A 20,731-nucleotide genomic window follows, 5' to 3' on the forward strand; every position below is an offset into this window, starting at 1 on the left:
TACTCTTTACCCTGAGTGGTCACAAACTTATGAGACCATCGGCTTCATCTCACACCTGTCCTCCTACAGATGTGACATGAGGTACGGAAGTTGGACTGTGTGAAATAATCACCTAGGTCTTCACGTAGCTTTCTCTGACACATTTCTGTGTCTCCATTTACAAAGCTGTATTACAGGTTTTCCCTCAAGTTCATAGTCTAGTTAGAGAGATATAAGTGTTGGACTGTGAACTCCTTAGGGGAAGAACTTCATTCTTCTTTGTAGACGCCACACCTTTCCTAACAGTACGTGGCTCATGGTCGTCACTCCACAAATGTTTGCTAAATGAATGAATGAGAAAAGATTTCAGTTAACGCTTAGACCTTCCCCCAGACGCCAAGGAGCAGGTTCATCTACTGAGAGTCATGTTTTACACGAAAACCAAGGAAGACATACAGAGAGTCATGGGTTCTGGTCCTGCACCTGCCACTTACCAGTTGACCTTGGGGGACTCACTTAACCTGTGGAGTTTTACTCCTCTCACTGTAAAATATGAAGAAATTAAATGAGCTCCAACTTAATTCTCGTTCTAAAACAGCAAAAACTTGTTCTTCCTAATCTCTCTCCCTTACTTATCGTCTTCTCCCAGCAGACCCAGAGAGAAGAGGGCTCAAGTTGTCCCAGATTCACATTTTCACCTCTGCTAAATCTCAAGGAAAGCAGGTATGTGTGTATGCACGATAAAATGCAGACATGATTTTTTTGTGGCTCTTCCAGGCCTTCGGAACAGAGTGAATTAAAGCTGGTGTGCAGTGAATTTGAAAGGTCTGAGCTGAGCAGTGACATCGACTTAAGGAGCTGGTGTATCCAGGAAAACCCTGGGGAAGCATGTAAAACAGATGCTGGCATTGGAAGCAGCTTACCTGCCTCGCAGGGAGAGGCAGGTATGGAACCGCATGGAGCTACAAAACAGTGCTTCTGTTGGGATTGTTGTTGATTGTTAGTTCCTCGGGGAAGTGCCCAGTGTGAGAGATAATCACTTCACTCAAGCCTGAATGGAAAGCTGTCTGGATGAGACAGTAGGCTGCGATTCTTCTGAGCCTGGGCAGGCCCGTAGGGTTGCCCCTCCTACCTCCCACTCCTCTAAAATCTGGCCATTCTCGACTGTGTCATGCAGACGGCTGAACAACCGTGGGTGATTGCTCAGGACAGGACTCCCTTGGTGAAAGAGTGGGGTAGGGGAAAGCCAGGGGAGAACAGTGGCCGTTCTCACACCCCTGCGCCAGGTGGTTCCTGCAGAGCCAGGCTGCTGCTCCGCCGAGGGCTGCCGGCCAGTGACCTGGGGGCACCAGGGCTGGGTCCAGGGAGGGGTGGAGGGTGGCAGGAGAGGAAAGTACTTGGGTGGGGGGGGGGCGTGGGACACCGACACGCACATTTCCAGACACGTGTGTGTTGTTTCTCGGTCTTCCTGGAGGTTCTTCCCATCCACACATAAATAATACTCTGAAACTCTCGGTGGACATTTAAAAACACTTTTTATTAGAGTCTAGTTGATTTACAGTGTTGTGTTAGTTTCAGGTGTACAGCAGAGTGTGTCAGTCATACGTATATCTTGGTGGACATTTTAATACAAGAGAGAGAAATTACCTACACGTCTCCAGTCCAAGAGAGTAGCCTTGATTTTCTTGAGAGAAGTACTTATTTCCAGAACCACTTTTAGGTCGAGATTATCATTGGTGTTGACTGTCTCAGGCTAGACCACGTTCACTGTCTGGCCCACGGCAGAGCCTGTGGGGCCCGTGGCTCACCCCCGCGGCTTCCTCAGGGCCCATCGTCAGTTTCAGGGAGCGTCTTCCTTCTCGCTGGATGGGCAGAGGGAGCAGATCCTGAAGCTGAGCCCTGCCTTCTTCATACCTTGGCCTCTCTCCTTCTACTGGAAGTGGCATCAGGTTGAAAACCCTGTAAGCGGAACACGACTCCTCTCTCACTTCCCACAGAGGGTTACTTCCGGAAGCTGGGGAAGAAGCGCGTGGAGAAGTCCTGCTCAGACTCCAGCTCGGACTGTGGCAGCTCCTCGGGCAGCGTGCGTGCCAGCCGGGGCAGCTGGGGCAGCTGGAGCAGTGCCAGCAGCTCTGACGGGGACAAGAAGCCCACGCTGGGCCCTCAGCACTTCCTGCCGCCTGGTGAGTCTGGGACCGAGGCCTCCTGGCCCTCCTGCCCCGGTGCCCAGAACAGGGGCCTGATCTGCCTTCCGGTGCCGCCTGCCCGCGGTGGGCTCTGCATTCCCGTGCTTGCTTTGCTTTGCATTTTATCCACTTTCTTTTTTCTTTCTTCCTTCCTGCCTCCCTCCATTATTATTATTATTTTTTAAAGTCTGTATCTTGGAAACAGTTCGAAGAACTTCCACGTTTATTTTTTCACTTGTACATTTGTTTGTTGTGGTAAAGTATACATAACACAAAATCTACTATTTTAACCACCTTTAAGTGTACAGTTCAGTGGCATTAAATACGTTCACATTGTTGTGCAGTCATCACCACCATCCGTCTTTGGGCCTACTTCCCCATCCCAAACAGAAACTCGGTACCTATTAAACCATAGCTCTCCCTTCCCCACCCCTACAGCCCTGTGAACCTCTATTCTGCTTTCTGTCTATGAATTTGAATACTCTTGTATCTGGTAAGTGAAGTCATACAATACTTGTCTTTTGGTGACTGGCTTATTTCACTTAGCATGATGTCTTCAAGGTTCATCTATGTTGTGACATGTCAGGATTTCCTTCCTTCTTAAAGGCTGAATAATAAATATTCCGTTGTGTGCGGATAGACTGCATTTTATCTCTCTATTCATCTGTTGATGGACCCTTGGGTTTTTCCACCTTTTGTGTCTTATGAATTAATGTTGCTATGAACAGTGGTCCTCCCTTGTCTTTGAAAAATTCAAAGATACAGGAAAGGTCAAAGAAGCATCTATATTTCTGTCACCTAGAATTAATAACTCTTAACTTTGTCATATTTGCCCTCCTTTTTTTTTTAAGAGGTAATATTTTATAGTCTTCCGCTTCCTCCTGCTTGAGAGACTCACTGTCCACTGTAATGGGCTTGCTGTGTATTCTTTTAATCCATACTTTATTTTACATTCATATATCTATCAACAAAACAGAGATTTTTTTTTTTTTTTTTTTTGGCGGTACGTGGGCCTCTCACTGTTGTGGCCTCTCCCGTTGCGGAGCACAGGCTCCGGACGCGCAGGCTCAGCGGCCATGGCTCATGGGCCCAGCCGCTCCGTGGCATGTGGGATCTTCCCGGACCGGGGCACGAACCCATGTCCCCTGCATCGGCAGGCGGACTCTCAACCACTGCGCCACCAGGGAAGCCCCAGAGAATTGTTTTTAACTTACATAACGGAGATCATGCTTCAGTAAGCATGCTGCGTCTTGCTGTTTCACTCAGTGTTGTTTGTTATACCTCCATGTCTACGTAAAGATTTAATTCACTCCTTTTCACTCCTTTTCATGGTCAATATAGTACAGGTTAAGCTTTGTTATCAGGACAGGGGGGAGACAGGGGTTCCATTGGCGTCACCGTGGCGTCCATGGGACGCTCACTCTGTACGCAGGGCCATGGGGGGCGCTCCCCATGCCTCCAAGGACCTGGGCTCAGAGAGGTTGCGTGGCTTGTTGGACGCCCTGGGACCCTGACTCCCCCCGAGCCCAGCCCACTTCCCACTGCCTCCCGCTCATTACAGCGGCCTCTGCTGTGTCTCCTGCCAGCAGTGATTACCTATAAAGAAGCTCCTGTCTGGGAGACCTGGGCCCTGGCACCATAAAAACCTAGACACATGCGCACTTGTGATTTCAGTCTGTTTCTCAGCCTTTTTCACATGGTAGGCCCTTCCTGCAGGTGCCTTTTTAGACACTGTTTGCCTAATGACCCCCCACTGACATACACGTACATCTGTTTATTACTGTGTGCTGGAGAACACCATGAGGGCTTGGATGCAGGACGGCTTGCGGTGTTTTGTTTGGTGGTGGGGATGGTCTCCTTGGCCACTGAAGGCAGTACGCCTGATGGTGCTAACGCGAGAGTTTTTTAAATTGGTGCTTAACATCAATAAAAAATAGAAGTGCAGCTCTCGCTTGGGGGATAAGGCCAACAGCAGGAGAATGAAAAAGGTGAGTGATGGCCTTGCTTGTAACACAGGGCATAAGACTCAGTCTAGTTATGTTCAGAGGTTGTATAATAAATATCAGGAAAATGTCCCCAGTATAATTTTTTTAAAGATCTATTTATTATGTACATATTTATTTTATTTAGTTTTGGCTGCATCAGGTCTTAGTTATAGTATGCGGCATCTTTTGTTGTGGCGCGTGGGCTTCTCTCTAGTTGTGGCATGCAGGTTTTCTCTCTCTAGTTGTGGCATGCGGGTTCCCCAGCACGTGGGCTCTGTAGTTTGTAGCACGAGGGCTCTAGTTGAGGCTCATGAGCTCAGTAGTTGTGGCGTGCGGGCTTAGTTGCCCCGCGGCATGTGGGATCTTAGTTCCCTGACCAGGGATGGAACCTGTTTTCCCCTGCATCGTAAGATGGATTCTTTACCACTGGACCATCAGGGAAGTCCCCCACCAATATAATTAATTGTGTAAAAGATCAGAAACACAAAGTATTTTTGAAGTATGATCCAAGTTTTATACATATTCATATGTAAAAGTTTTTTAATTAAAAAATTGACTGAATATGTGAATATCAGTTAAAAGTGAAAAATAAATCACTCATAGGTGTTAACGATGTTAGCGATCTGCATCTTAACACAGGATATACACAGTTGAATTATGCTTATAAAACCTTCTGATCACCTTTTTGTTTTTATGCAGGAGACAGTGTTTCACAAAATGACTTTCCCTCTGAAGCTCCCATCTCCTTGAATCTTTCTCATAACATCTGCAATCCCACGTAAGTGTTTGGTTTTCCAGCTTTTACAGTATGTTTAAGGTACTGCTTTTTTCTTTCATTCCGTGTGTTTCTTCTTTGTGCTTGGTTCTGCAGGCTAAAATAGGAAAACCTTTTGAGGATGTGAGAAAGTAAAATCTGATTTTATTAGTAATTCAGGGTGTACAGTCCTTCCAAGACAACACGCTTGTTTGGGAGCGTCTCTGGTATCGCTGGTCCTTTCAGTGATACGGCCGCGTTAGAAGGTGTCACTCCTGAAAGTAGGAAGAACAGTAGTAACAGTAAGGATGGGAACCAGCTACTCTTTTCTAGGACCTGAAATAAAACTGAGCACTGATGATTCGGAAAAGTTTGCAAGAACCTAGGAGACACTCACATGTTTACGGTTTCACCGTGTGATGATTTCTGCAGCATCGGACAAAATAAACAAGCACCATTTACTGAGAGGGAGAAGAGGAGGGTATGTTAGAAGGAGAGGGTTTCAGAGTGAGGAGTGTGGTTAGGTTTTAGGCACCATGAGAGGACAGGGGGTGGTGTCATAAAAATGGAATGGATGAGGAAAGCTCTATGCGAGCTCTTTCTGTTAGGAGTAGAGAGTAAACCAGGAGTGGGAGGTTGCTGCCAGCTGCTGAAAGGCAGATTGGAAACTGCAGGCTACCTTAGTTAGCATTGTGCTGTTGGTGTTTGTTAAAACAAGACTTCCCTGGGGGCTTCCCTGGTGGCGCAGTGGTTAAGAATCCACCTGCCAGTGCAGGGGACACGGTTCGACCCCTGGTCCGGGAAGATCCCACATGCCGCGGAGCAACTAAGCCCGTGCGCCACAACTACTGAGGCTGCAGTCTAGAGCCCGCGAGCCACAACTACTGAAGCCCACGTGCCGCAACTACTGAAGTCCGCGCACTCTGCGGCCCATGTGCCGCAACTGTTGAGCCTGTGTGCTGCAGCTGCTGAGCCCGTGCACCTAGAGCCCATGCTCCACAACAAGAGAAGCCACCACAATGAGAAGCACGCACACCACAGCAAAGGGTAGCCCCCGCTCGCCACGACTAGAGGAAACCTGCGCAGAGCAACAAAGACCCAACGCAGCCATAAATAAATGAATGAATACATACATATATACATACCGACATACTCTTACACCAAAATAGAAGATTGAAGGTAGATGTTATTAAAAAAAAAAAAAAAAAAGACTTCCCTGGATCTTGGGAATTTAGTATTCCTCAGCCCTTTTGTGGGTGTATACCTTTATGTCTCTAGTGTCTTTATGGTTTTTGAGGGGAAGAATTCATGTAAAAACGCAGTCAGGGGCTTCCCTGGTGGCACAGTGGTTGAGAGTCCGCCTGCCGATGTGGGGGAAACGGGTTCGTGCCCCGGTCCGGGAAGATCCCAGATGCCGCGGAGCGGCTGGGCCCGTGAGCCATGGCCGCTGAGCCTGCGCGTCCGGAGCCTGTGCTCCGCAAGGGGAGAGGCCACAGCAGTGAGAGGCCCGCGTACCACACACAAAAAACCCCCACAGACTTAGTTACAGAAATTCAGCATTTCCTTGTACAGAGAGGGTCAGTGGCTCATCTTCTTGCTCTCCCCGCAGAGACGTGAGTAGCTTCCCCCGACCCGCGGACGCCCCCTGTCCCAGCCTTCCTGCCGGGCCTGCGGCTGTTGAAGAAGATAAAGGTGAGGCGCGTTGCTCTTGCTCCGGACACCACCCAGGTGTCCGTGTCTCGCTGCTGGCCGGGGAGCTTGAGGACAGACAGAGCTGGCTTGTCTGTGCCCCGGCTCTCGAGCGTCGGGGAGGCCCCTGCCCTCTGCCCAGGCGTCCTCGGAGCCCCTGGCCTCGGCTGCCCCTTCTGCACGGACCCTGAGCTCCCTCCTGGGACACAAGGCACAGGTGGCCTGTGGCCCCGGAGCAAGGTGGGGCCCCTTTACAGGGGTTGCCTCCGCCTTTAGTTCCCTTTCCCATCTAGGATGGCAGAAAAGAGGGGAGCAGACGGAGGGTCCGATGCCCCGATTAGCCGACTTCCACCTTCCGTGTCTGCCTGTCCCCCGTCCCCATCCATCCCCCTTGTCTCAGAAGCCTGTCCACTGATCCAGCCTCCCTCCTGCACTGGTGCTGAGGCCAAGCGCTGAGCTTCTGCGGCCTCAGCCAGGCAGGGACAGCGGCCCAGGAGCCTGGACACGGGGCCCAGGGAGGGAAGCCACTCCGCCCAGGGTCTGCCCCAGAGGTTAAGTCCAGGCCCCCTCTCTTTCCTTCTCCTTCCCTTCACCTCTCTTGCCTTCGTTTCTCCTCTTTTCTCCTCGCGCCTCCTTCCTGCCTAACCAGGCTCAGGAATGGTGGCAGGATGAGCCTGGTTGTTACCCTCTGCGGCACCGTCGAGCTCTTGCTTTTGCTCATGTGACTCGTGCTGGACTAAGGCTGCCCAGCACAGTGGAGCACTTTTACTTTGAAGGCAGGAGGCTTCCAGCTCTGTGGTTACAGAGAGATTATCTGCTGTCAGATTATCAACAGAAATAAACTATTCGTGAGTTGGATCTGCTTACTGGTCCAATAAAAATAAGTGTTTTTGATGAAAAAAATACTCTTAAATTCAGTAATTTGCTTAGACAAGATTTAGAGAGGTTTAGAAGGTACCGCCTTTTCTCTTTGAGGTGATAGAGGGGAGAGAGGATTTAATTAATGGTGAGGAAAAAGAAAACCCGTGTCAAAACAGGTACACCTGCCATGTTCTCTGTCTCTGTTTTTGTCGTCAGTTGGAGAATCGTATGTCATCTAGTGTCTTATCCATGTTGTGTGTATGTGTTTCAAGTGCCTTTTTACCTCGTCCTTGTTAATAATCTGCAGTTACTTTTTGATGTCCCGTTACAATCCCTGTTGAGGCCCTAAAGTCACTACAGAAACAGCCCTTGTTCACAGTCACTGTCCGCAGGGCTGGTGCCGTCCCCTTCCTCTGCCTGCACCTCCCTCACGCGCCCAGCCTCAGTCCTCCCACCTGCTGTTACGTCACTTCTGGGCCCCCTCCCCCTGCGCTGCGCCCTCCTTGCAGAGCCACGGGCGTGGTTTTGCCCAGTTCTCCAGCTTCTCTGCCCAGTGCCGTGCAGATGAGCGACACTGGAGAGCAGCACACACAGCCGGCCGGCCGCCAGCCTCCCGGCAGCTGCGGCCCCACCCCCACCCCCTGTGCCCACCTGTCAGTCCTCTGCCTGGTTCTCTTAGCTGATGCTTCCTGTTCCCTGGGGAAGAGAGAGGCTCCGCCTGCCCCGTCTTCCACCCGCCACCCCCGCTGCCCTCCTGCTGCGGCCCGTGGGTTGCCAGGCTGCCCTCCTCTGCGGGGTCCCGCTCCGGCTCGGCGCCGGCGTCAGGTTTTCTCTAACAGGTCGTCCCCACCAGCATCCGTACATACCGTGAGACCTCCCATCCCATCCGTAACACAGAAGCAGCCAGACTCTCTCCCTTGACCCCCGCTTAGCTGGCTGCTTCTGTGCCCGCCTCTCTGGGAGAGCTGCTTGGGGGAGTTGTCTGCCTGCTGCCTAGATTCCTTTCCTCCTGTTCTCCCTGAAACCGCTGGGGCTGGCTGTGCCGTGACACCGGAGCAGTGTCTGCGGGACCCCAGTGATCTCCGTGGCCGGGGCCCCGTACTCCGGCCTCCTGAGACCTTCTGCTCGGGCTGTGACCTCAGGGGTCCCGGTGCAGTTCCCCTCGGCTCCCTCAGCTCTCATGCTCATCTGGGTCATGCTCTCCTGGTGGTTCGTCCACCTCCAGCCCCCCGACAGCTCCCACTTCTGCACAGCCAGCTGCCATTGCCATCTGTCCTCGGGCCTGCACCGGTGTCCAGTCCAGAACGCTCACCTGCTCAGCCCTACTCCTCACACAGGCTCCCATTCGGGCTTTCTTGTTGCTCAGGCCAGAAGTCTGGGCGTCATCCTGGACTCTTTTCCTCATCCCCACATGGGATCTGTTGTCTCACTCTCTGCCTCTGCCTTCCAAACAGACCCAGAATCTGATCACTTCTCCCCACGGCCACCATTCTTTCTCGCCGCAGCCTCCCGACAGGTCTCTCTACTTCTCACCTCACCTCACTATCTCACTGTCTTTTATTTTCTTTCTTTTTGGGATATAATTGATACATAACATTATATTAGTTTCAGGGGTATAACTAATGTAATGATTCATCCTATGTACATATTGCAAAACGATCACCACGGTAACTCTGGTGAACATCCGCCACCACCTTACCGTCTCTTTTCAGCACCGCAGCCAGAGGGATGGTATTGAACGTGAGTCAGATCACATCACTGTCGAGACCGGGGAAGGGTCTGAGGCATTTACCCTACTTATTACGAGCTAACAAGTTAGCCTGCCATGATTTTGTAGCTGCTACCAGAGGACAAGAGACTCCTGGGTCAGAGAATAGGACGCTTAGCACAGCAAGCAGCCTGAGCATCTTGTAAGCACACTTCCTTCAGGCCCCCGGTCTCTTCGGGGCGATGCAGGGCCTCCCAGGTGGGTGACATTATCTTTATTATGTTGGACGAAGCAAACTTGCCCGTTGCTCTAGGGGGAGATACTGTCTCCATCTTCTGAGGCTTTGTTTAGCAAATATCCTTGGAAAGATAGGTCAGAACGTGGGCGGTCAGAGCATCCATTCCAGGAAGCAAAGAAACGTGAGACTCACAGAGATTGTCTCGAAGCAGCATACACACCCCTCGTTTCTGTGCGGTCTTGGCTTCTGGTCCATTTGTTCATGAGCACCTGAGTGCAGAGGTGGTTCTTGGTTGATCTGATCGTAATCGGCTCATGCAGCCTCTGGTTCCAGCGATTCTCAACAGGACTTTCACGGGAGGATGCCCCGCCCTGCAGGACTGACCGTAGGGTGCCTGCCCAACCGCTGAGCGAGGCCCCAAACACCAGGGCGGCCTTAGGAAGTGGACCTCGTCCTTGAGAGACCCCCACAGCTATGACAGCTACGTGGTCTCTGGTGGTGTTTCTTTAAACGCTCGAGGGTCTCTCTGACCACCGTGAGCTGCAGGACTCCGGGTCTCCAGGCGGGTGATTGCCGCCGGCTCCCACATGGGGGTGCAGCCCTGGGGGCTCACACGCTGCCTGGAAGGTGAGAGTTGTGTCCACGTATTCCTGTCCATGTATTCCCCCCATCCCCGTGTGGCCTGGTTGGCTGGTAGACCTTCGGCTTCCCAGTGCATTTCGAATAGTTGAGTCTATTCTTTCTTTGTGGAGTTCCTGCCCATGTGCAGATGGCCAGTCTGCCCCTTTAATCCATGCCACCAACCAATGGCATCCAACCGTGCATCCCACGAATGAGCAACGGCTATGGCGGTGAAGGTGGAGGCAAGCAGAGATGCTGCAGGTGTTTGCTGGGAAGAGCAGGAGCCGGGTGTCCCCTGGAAAGATTTAGGGGGATGGTGTTCAAACTGAGGTCAGGGCCATATTGTTGGCACACCCAGCAGGCAGGCGCTTCCATGGCTTGGGAGCGCCGAGCCGGGACAGGGTCCCTCCCGAGGAAGGCTCGGGGGCAGTTGTGGAAAACAGGGCTCACTCACGTCACTCCACGCCCGGTACCTGCAGGGTGCAGGGTGTTCTCTCCCCTGGTGCTGAGGTTGGCCCCCTCCACTGCCACAGAATCCTTGTGTCTCATCCCTGGGGCTGTAACAGCACCGTTTTCCCAGCTTCTTACTTCTTTTGTTTGTTGTTTGTCTCCACTCACTTGAGTGTCAACGTGTTCACTGCTATGTCCTGGGAATCCTGACGGGGCTTTGCAGGAAGCAGGCAGGCCCTGCAGTGCTTGTTGAGTCACTACCATGATCTCGTAATCTGGGCCAGGAGACGGTTGTGTCCCGTCTGAAGTGCAGGTCAAAGCAGCGGCCCTTGCACTTTACAGACAGAAGGGCTCTAGCGGTGAAGGCGCGCGGGTGATACGGGCTGGGGGCGGGGCTTTCTGGAGGGAGGAGAAGTCGAAGTGGTCCTTGCAGGAAGGGTGGCCGAGGGCTGCGTGAGAAGGAGGGGGGCTGAGAGGCCTGTTCTCTTCCGCAGGTCTCTACCCCACGGGGGACCTGTGGCCCGCACAGCCCGTGTGTGTGACCAGCGGCTTCGGCTGCGCCCTGGAGAGCAGCGGGCCGGCCGTGCTGCCCGCGCCCGCCCCGGTGCACAGCAGGTATGCGCTCCATCCCGATGACGGCAGCAGCGGCCGGGGCTGGGGTTTCTCCCCAGCTCCTGAGCTGGGTGTTGCCAGCTGCTTTTTGGAGTTGAGCTGTGATGTCTGAAAAATTACAAGCCAGGAATTGAGAGAAACAGGGAAGGAAAAAAGTAACACAGCCAGTGACCACGTCAGTGTTTTCCTTTTTAAACTGAAAAGACCGAGCTATTCATATATTAGAGACAAAACTGAAAAAACAAAAACAGTCCCTCATAATTCCTACCCGCTAACAGAACACAAATTTCCATTTTTCCTTGGCATTAATCTTGAACACGTTTAAAATTTTTAAAGATCGAATAATTTGAGTGTCGAAAAATAGTTCCACAGTGGCAGCTTCTTAGACTTGCCATTAGATTAATCATTCGATTATGAAACCTTGAGAAAATGTTAATATCTGTGTTTAATCAGAATCCAGTTGAAGTTTTATTGGGGAGTTCAGCTTATTATAGAGGTAGTTACTTTCATATTTCTATAATGAAAATCCAGATTGCAATTGGGATCAAAGCATCTACCATGAGTCATAGTCTGGCCTTGCCCCGAGTGGAAGGTGGCAGTTCATAGCGGATGTGTTTCAGCCCCCTGGGTGGGTGCTGGGACTCTCGGCGGTGTCCCATCCTCCACGTGCTGACAAAGCCACAGCCACGGGTTCTGCCTCTGGTTAGACTTAACAAACGTGGGTGGGGTTTAGTTTGTTGGGTTTTTTAAAATGTAATACCTTTTAGTTAAAAGTGAGAGCAATTTTGTCTTTCAAATCTTGGTCCTGCTTACATGCTTTACACCTAACCACGGGCAAGTTTTTTACAGTCTAAGTGAAAGAACTTCTCTGGCAAACTGAAAGCCGGGTTTTGATCCATTCCCCTTATCTAGGCATAATGTATTTGCTTTTTCTTGTCTCATTTAAAGAAGAGCTCCCCGGCCCCCACTTTTCCCTGAGTCCCTGGCTCTCTGTACTCAACTGATCAAACTCCATCTCTGACTTTCTTTGGAATTATAAATGACATACAGTATTACATTTCAGTTGTACAACATAGTGATTCATTATTTTTATACATTGCAAAATGATCACCATGTAAGTCTAGTCATAATCTCCCACCACACAGAGTATTACAGTGTGATTAACTGTTTCCTATGCTGTACATTAATTACATCCCCATTGAAAGGAAGTGGGCATCCAGTCCAAGCCATCCATCCTGCAGTGCTGTGTCATTGGTGATGAGCGTTGAGTTAGTAAGTCTTTGATTCTGTGACAATAAAGTGCTTCTTTAATTTTCCAGAGTTGAGGAATTAGCAGCGATGAGGATGCTGGGCAATAACATCGTACTCCTCTTTCTTTCCTTGATCTGTTGACATCCTGTTTCTGAAACTAGACCCCTTGTTTTTTGTAGCAGTTTCATTGATTGGAATGCAACGTGTGAAGGCCAGTTTCCCAGTGTGTACTGCCCCCTGGAATTGAACGACTACAATGCCTTTCCAGAAGGTAAAGCTATTTGGACAATCCTAATGCCGTTCTTTTTTTTTTTTTTTGGCTGTGTCGGGTCTTAGTTGCAGCCCGCGGGATCTTTCATTGCAGCGCATGGGCTTCTCTCTAGTCGTGGCGGATTTTCTCTCTCTAGTTGTGGCACAGGCTCCAGGGCACGTGAGCTCTGTAGTTTGCGGCATACGGGCTCTCTTGTTGAGACATGAGAGTTCAGTAGTTGTGGCACGCGGGCTTAGTTGCCCCGTGGCATGTGGGATCTTAGTTCCCTGACCATGGATCAAGCATGCATCCTCTGCATTGGAAGGTGGATTCTTTACCACTGGACCACCAGGGAAGTCCCCCAGTGCCATTCTTTTATTCTCAGAAAGTCAAAGCAGGAAGGGTGTGTGGACTCAAGGCACTAACTGCAAAGAATGTGCCTTTGAGAGTGATCTTCCAGGAGGCTGCTGAGTCAGTCCTTCGTGTGGGTCTAGCACACCTGCCATATGTAATTTTATATGGTCTCAAAAAGCCCTCTAAACCCGGGTGTCTGGGGACTTGTACAAATAACCCTAATCTATTTAGTCCTTCAAATTAGGTATAACAGGGTCATTTGGATCTATGTGGACCTAAACTGTGGATTATCCATTGGATTATCCATTGGGAGGCTGGGGGTAGTTACTCTTTTTAGGCAAACAAGTCCCAGGCGAGGTAGAATCATTTACCTGCTTGTTCCTCAGCATGTCCTGATGCTTATGCCCCTGGATTGTGCTGCAGAAGGAAGGGAAGGAGCTTGAAGAGGAAATTGTGAAAAATTGCAGATTCTTGGGCCCAAATATAAGTACAAGATGCTTGTACTTATCTGGGTTTTGATATATGCAGTGCTCTATGATAATCACAAGGGGGTGCTGTGGTAACTTTCTTCCTGCCTTTGAGGCTGTGTTTATACCTTCTTAATGCTGTGGGAGAAGGGCTTGGTTTCCTATTGCTTTATCAATGCATATGGTGTATGTGGAGATGGCCGACATTGGCATGACAGGCAATAAAAGAAAATTTTAAGGACTGGTAAGAACCTTGACACTATTCAAATCTATGGTAGTATGTACTACTATAAAAGTATAGCAGTATTTTAGTATTTATTTTAGAAAGAGTCCCATCAAATTATCAAATATAAAAAATTAAGCCCAGAGGAAGAACTTCCTGAGGGCTTCCCAGGTGGTATGTGTCATGGAGTAATTGGTTTATGTTCATCTTTAACTTGTCAATATAGTATGGCCTTGAGAGCTTTTTGTCTGAGAGTGAGAATTCCATTCTCTCCAGCAAAATGTTCACCTCTGTCGATGTCTCCCATTCTTTGTAGAAAACATTAACTACCCCAATGGCTTCCCCCGTCCTGCCGAAGTTCAGACAGACTTCATTGACCATAGCTCCCAGTCTGCCTGGAACAGCCCCCCAAACGTGCCGACCGCCTGGGGACACGCCGGCCTCATCAGCTCTCCGGTCAGTGCCGCCCGGTCCTGCTGTGCCTGGGTTTTTTCCAGTGCCTGCCTCATCCTGGTCTCACTGTAGCTTTAGGGTTGGGTTCAGATCAGCCAGAGCCCAGCTTTTTCCCCTTAGGTCACCAGCCACGCTCTGCAGGGGGCTCACACGTAGTCAGATGGGCGGGGGCTTGCAGACACCAGCAGCCAAGACGTCCCAAACCACACTGAGGAGAGATGGTTGTTGATGACATTGAACTTGGGCTAGGAAGCCCTCTGGGATGCAGCTGTGTTCCTGTGGCCTAGCTGACCTTTCATCTGAGGGAGGAGATGAGATGAACCTTCCAGGAAGGTCAGGCAGTGTCAGCGACAGGTCTGGCGGGCTTCCTGCCTGGGGACACCCTCTGTGCTTCTCTGACACCCACTCTGTTGCTTTTTTACAAATAGAGGGCATTCGACCTGTGGGTCTTTCCTTGGGTTGAAAAAAGTTTATCAATAGTTTGATGGGAATTTCATGACCTTCTGTTTGAGAAAAATGGAATTAAAGCCACCCAGGTGGTTGAGAATAGTGTAATAATGTCCAGGTAGTTTGGATTGATTACACTGTGGTAGCCACGGGTACATAGTCAACCTTGCCATTGCCTTTCTAAGGCTTCTTTATTTTTTTAAACATTTCTTTTTTTTTTTTTTCTTCTCCTCATGTATTCTTCAGCCCTACCTCACAAGCACCCGAAGCTTGTCTCCGATGTCTGGACTTTTTGGTTCCATCTGGGCCCCGCAAAGCGACATGTATGAAAATTGCTGCCCCATCAACCCCACCACGGAACACTCGACTCACATGGAAAACCAGGCGGTCATGTGCAAGGAATACTACCCTGGGTTTAACCCATTCCGTGCCTATATGGACCTGGACATATGGACTAGCACCGCGAACAGGAATGCAAACTTCCCACTGTCTAGAGACTCGAGCTACTGTGGGAATGTGTGAAAAAGATTCGAGTTTTGAACAATGTGAATAAAGAGGCTTGTGTTTTGATTACTAGTGTAAACTGGTTGTTGACATAGATTGACGTTGGTGGATATTTTGGCACTTTTATATGAAAATAAATTTTTTAATGAAATCTGGGTGCTCTATTTTTTTTAATCCTTCACAAATCAGTGATAGAAATGAAGCATCCATGTGTCCTAACTTCATAGCTCAAGAAGCGTGTCAGACATGCCAAATGTTTAAATCAGGACCAGGGCGGCTTCTAAGAAGGTAAGAGTTGAGAAAGAAAGCACTGCAGTGATTGCCTCCTCCGTGGGCATCGGACTCCCCGGGAGCTTGCGGAAAGTGACTTTGATCAGGTGGCATTCCGAGGGATGCTGCTGTAATGGGCCTGTGGCTCAGGCAGCCAGGATTTTGTTTCAAGTGCTCCGTTGATTGAAACGAGCCTCCAGTGTTGGGAAGCCAGCTGCCAGTCACTTGCCTGGATGGACCACTCCTGGTGGGCAGGGCTGCTGGGGTGGAGCAGAGAGCCCGGCACTGTTCTGCTCGACCGTGTGACAGGGATGTTCCCTCCCTGCCATCAGGCCAGTCACCAGGGGCACGACAGCAGTAGGGACATGCTGGTAAGTGTCCGGTTTCCCTCTGAGTGAACAGGCTGAGTCCAAATACAAGTACTGAGCGGGTTAGGCTGCTGGTACGTGTTTGCTAGGCTGGTTTGTATCTGCCTGTCAGTGATCTTAGAAATCCATGTGATGGAATTATCTGTTTGCATGTATAAACTTTGAAAACATTTCAACTTTTAATAAAAATGTCTTATTTTTACATTTTGTTTTGTCTTTATTGGAAATGGAGTGGGAGAGATTTTTGAGTGGATTGCTGGGTTCACTTGCTTTTTCTTACTCTTTGCCTTGGCTGTGTGGAACCCTGGATGAAGGCTGAGTGTACTGTAACCTGGGCCTTCCCTCCTGCAAGGAGCACCTCCGAGCATGCACGGCTACTGGAAACCTCTCAGGCTACCGACTTGGAATCCCCCATCCCCAGTACTGAATAATGCTGAAAAGTAATTTAGGTTCTAGGTATATACCCAAAAGAATTGAAACAAATGCTTGTGCACCATGTTCACTGAAGGACTATTCACAGTAGCCAGAAGGTGGAAACAACCTAAATGTCCATTGATGGAAGAATGGATAAGCAAAATGTGGTATATACACACTATAGGATATTCAGCCTTAGAAGGGAAGGAAATTCTGACATGCTACATCATGGATGAACCTTGAAAACATGCTGAGTGAAATAAGCCTGTCACAAAAGTACAAGTATTGTGTGATTCCACTTATATGAGGTACCCAGTGCAGTCAAATTCAGAGTCAGAAAGTAGAAAAGAGGTTACCAGGGGCTTGAAGGGGAGGGGAATGGGGAGTCAATGTTTAATAAGCTCAGAGTTTCAGTTTGAGGAGGTGAAAATGTTCTGCAGATGGATGGTGGTGATGGTTACATAACTGTGAATGTACTTCATGCCACTAGACTGTACATGTAAAAACGGTTAAAATGGTAAGTCTTGTGTTACGTGTATTTTACCAAAATAAAATAATTTAGGTTGATGAAAAAATGCCCCAAAGCATTTTCAATATCAAATTCAAAACTTCCCCACCAGAGAGAGTCTGAGACATTTAGATACACGTTCTTCTCTCTGCTCAGATTGTTGATCTAATTTATTTTCCTGCTTTCACTGATCCTTCAATTCCCCATCAGGAAAGACCAAAACAAGTTTTTATTCCACCCTATACAAAAGAAAGTAAAACTTTGCGCTTTAGCTGGAATATTATCTTCAGCCATAAGACTAAAATCAGTGATGGGGGAACTGGAAGTTTTTATTCATTTAAAAATATTTGGCAAGCACCTCCCAGGAGCTGGGACCTGTCCAGGGGCTGTGGGTGCAGCAGAGGACAGGACAGACAAGGTCCTGCTGGCACATTCCAGAAGCAGGGTCAGGGAAGAAGCAAGCAAAAGGTTCAATGAGTATTTCGGGTCCTGGCAAGTGGTGAGAGGCCAAGGGGTGACGTGACCAGCGGGGGAGGTGGCAGGGGTACCTGGGGTATCAGGGGAAATCTCCCTGCGGAGGTACATCTGAGGTACAACCTGGGTGATGAGAAAGCTGGCTGCGCCCAGATCAGCGGGCCAGAGCCTCCAGCAGAGGAAGGAGTGAGGACAAAGCCTCCGCGGCGGGAGGCCAGGGTGGCTGGGGCCCTGCGAGTCAGAGCCACAGGCACAGAGGCCGCGGGGCAGAGGCCGCCTCCCTAAGGCCTCGTAGGCCTCCGAGGAGAGGATGGGAAGGGCAGTGGGCACCACTTGGGTGTCTTAAGGGAGAGGGAATGTCATCTGATTTAGATGTCAGAGACACTGAGGGCTGGATGGAGAGCCGTCCTGGGGGGGTGTGTGGGAGGGACAGTCCCGGCAGTCAGTCACCTGCAGCAGCGGGTGACAGGACAGTGCCAGCAGGCTGGGGTGGAGGGGCGTAGGGAGGCCAGCACCCCTGCTGGGCCTCGAGAGCTGGGTCCTGCTGATGCCTTTGACGGAGAGGAAGAGCCCCGGGGCGGGGGGAGGGTCTGGTTGGGAGCCGGGAGCCGAGAGGTCTGTGCTGGACTATTCGGTGAGGGAGGCCTCATACCCAAGTGCAGACGGCACGGAGGCTGTGGCCCCGACAAATCTGAAGGTCGGTGGATTTCAGGATTGGAGACCAGGGGGCTGTCCATTCTCGGCCTCCAGATGGTTCTCGAGCAATGGGAGTGCCTGGGGCCTCTCGGGGAGGAGAAGGGTCTTGAGCACTTAGCCAGGGGCCCCCGTGTTTAGAAGAGGAGGCGGCGGCAGAGAAAACTGAGGCAGAATCGCTGAGGAGGTCAGAGGCCCAGAGGGGAGGCAGTGGCCCAGGCTGGGTCAGAGGCTGGGGGACCCGTCAGATGAGGGATCCCTGAGGGCTGCATCCAGCCCGTGACCCTTGTGGTGTCCTCAGCTGTTCCAGCCGCAGCCAGTTGACACGGAAGACAGAGGTCGCAGTGGAGAAGGCCAGCTGTGGGGAGCTGGACGTGGGGACACGAGGCCACGGTGAGAGAGCGCTGGGCCTGCTGCGTGCTGAGGGCGAGGCCCAGGCAGAGAGGTGGCAGGTGGGGCCCTGGGTGTCACTTACAGGTACCTGAGCCTGGGCGGACAGGGGCACTTCACCCCCTGTGGTGGGAGGGACGGCAGAGACCTGAGCAGAGTAGGTCTATTTAAGAGAGAAGTGACCAGACACCCAGGTTTGGGTTGCACATCATGGCCTCTGGCCTGTTTTTGTGGATAAAGTTGTACTGGAACACAGCCACTCCTCATTCCTCTACTGAACAGGGCACAGCCTAAAATGTTTACTCCAGTCCTTTACAGAAAAAGTTTGCTGATCTTTGCTCTAGGGGACAGAAGAGCAACAAGAGAGCAGGAACCTGGGTCTCCGACACCACAGAGGCACCTGCCCTCACAGCCCCGGGCTCCGACTGCACTGGGAAGGGACACATAAGTTCTCTCTTGTTTGGCTACTGCTGTGTTGGGTCTGTGTTACAGCATCAGCGCTAATACAGCCCTCCTCTCTTGTCTGGTTCAGTATTGTCTCTGGTGCCTGGCGTGTCTGATACACAGGAGTGTGTGGAAAGGAATGAGTGGGAGGGGTGTGTGTGAGCACAAGTATCTGGCAGTAAAGAAGTGAGTCTTAATAATTAGGGAATACTTTGATTATTCTGTGGCTGACCACAAGCAAAGGCAGGAGAATTACCACAGTTCCTTACATACTAAACACACATACATACATACATGCTCTTACATACCGATCTCCATGTACAGAGCTCTTCATGACAACTGTTACTACATTGGATTATGTTACCACTGGGGAAAACCTGAGTAAGAGTAAGTAAGTAGAGTAAGTAAGGTGGTAGAGGCTGACCCTGCCTATCAGGAGCTTTGATTTTAATGGGAGACTCATCAATGAACATCCCCTTTGGGGCCAGACTTCGTGGGATCTAACTCCAGCTTTAGCACATTCTTAAATTTCCCATGCCTCAGTTTCCTCTTTCTGTAAAACGGGGATGATAATGGTAACATACCTCATAGAGTTGCTTGGGAAGATTTAATGAATGAGTTTTTAGATAGTGCTTGGCACATAGTAAACCCTCAATTGGCTACTTTCAGTATTCCATATAATTACTATCATCAATTTAAGTGAAAGAACATGAAACAACAGGATACATAGGAACTTAAGTCTCAGGGTGGGAAGGGGCAAGTGAAGCCAGCATTTGTACATTGCTGATGAGATGGTAAATTGGTGGGCAATGTGTATTGGGTACCTTGAAAACTCTTTTAGGAACTGACTCCCAAAGAAAACAGTAAAAAAAATTGTGCACAAAAATCAGTTTTCTATTGCTGCTGTAAAAAGTTCCCACAAACTTGGAGGCTTCAAACAACAGAATTGTATTATCTTATAGTTTTGTAGGTCAGAAATCCAACACAAGTCTTGCTGGGTTAAAATCAAGGTGTTGGCAAGGCTGTGTTCCTTTGTGGGGGCTCTAGGGGAGAATCTGCTCCTTTTTCGACTGCCCCAGCTTCTAGAGGCTGCTTACATTCCTTGGATCACGGCCTCCTTCCTCAGTCCTCAAAGCCAGCAACGTGGAACCCCTCTGACCATGCTTCCATTGTCACATCTTTTTCTCTGACCACAGCTGGGAAATCTTCTCTTCTTTTAAGGACTCATGTGATTGATTCGATTGGCTCCACCCAGATTAACTCCCCATCTCGAGGTTCTTAACTTAATCATACCTTCAAAGTCACATATTTTTGCTATGCAGTCACGTATTCACAGGTTCCAGGGTTAAGGATGTGGACATCTTTGGGGCAGGGTTGTTATTCTGCCTATGATGTATGAGCAGATTCATTACAGTGTTTAGAACACTGATGAATTGCAAATAAATGTTCCACGATAGGAATAGGTTTAAATTACGGTACATTCAGATGTTGGAATATGAGGAAGCCTCTAAAAGTCATTGTAAGAGAATGACATAGGCAATGAAAGAGGTAGGATACAATTTATACACAGTATGAGCCCATACTGAATTTGGGGCAGGGGCAGTAGGAGGATGCACCATCTGGTGGGTGGGATTGTGAGTGGTTTTCATTTCCTTTTTTGTATTGATATATATTTTTTGGATTGTCTAGTATAAACATGTAATTACTATCACTCCACCTCCTCCCAAAACTTATTTTTTTTTTTCCGGACGCGCAGGCTCAGCGGCCATGGCTCACGGGCCCAGCCGCTCCGCGGCATGCGGGATCCTCCCGGACCGGGTCAAGACCCCATGTCCCCTGCACCGGCAGGCGGACTCTCAACCACCGCGCCACCACCAGGGAAGCCCCCTCCCAAAACTTTTAATTAAATCTTAAGGGAAAATATATTTTATTTGGGTTTCCCTGGTGGCGCGGTGGTTGAGAGTCCGCCTGCCGATTCAGGGGACACGGGTTCGTGCCCCGGTCCGGGAATATCCCACATGCTGTGGAGCGGCTGGGCCCATGAGCCATGGCCGCTGAGCCTGCGCGTCCGGAGCCTGTGCTCCGCAACAGGAGAGGCCGCAGCAGTGAGAGGCCCACGTACACCAAATATATATATA

The 20,731-nt window shown here is 50.0% G+C and overlaps 1 protein-coding gene across 1 annotated transcript in view; it reads left to right on the top strand.

The window, feature by feature from the left end:
- Positions 1–15,050, top strand: part of TMEM131L (transmembrane 131 like) — a 170,769-nt gene extending 155,719 nt beyond the window's left edge. Inside the window, exons 28-35 of the mRNA XM_007466718.1 lie at positions 757–923; positions 1,977–2,162; positions 4,850–4,928; positions 6,514–6,596; positions 10,966–11,086; positions 12,517–12,605; positions 13,945–14,084; positions 14,775–15,050. Of these exons, the coding sequence (XP_007466780.1) occupies positions 757–923; positions 1,977–2,162; positions 4,850–4,928; positions 6,514–6,596; positions 10,966–11,086; positions 12,517–12,605; positions 13,945–14,084; positions 14,775–15,050 (1,141 nt within the window). The remainder of the gene's footprint in view (positions 1–756; positions 924–1,976; positions 2,163–4,849; positions 4,929–6,513; positions 6,597–10,965; positions 11,087–12,516; positions 12,606–13,944; positions 14,085–14,774) is intronic.
- Positions 15,051–20,731: the final 5,681 nt, after the last annotated feature.

The sequence above is a fragment of the Lipotes vexillifer genome, unplaced genomic scaffold, assembly GCF_000442215.2.
Source record: "Lipotes vexillifer unplaced genomic scaffold, Lipotes_vexillifer_v1.1 scaffold498, whole genome shotgun sequence".
Lineage (NCBI taxonomy): Eukaryota > Metazoa > Chordata > Mammalia > Artiodactyla > Lipotidae > Lipotes > Lipotes vexillifer.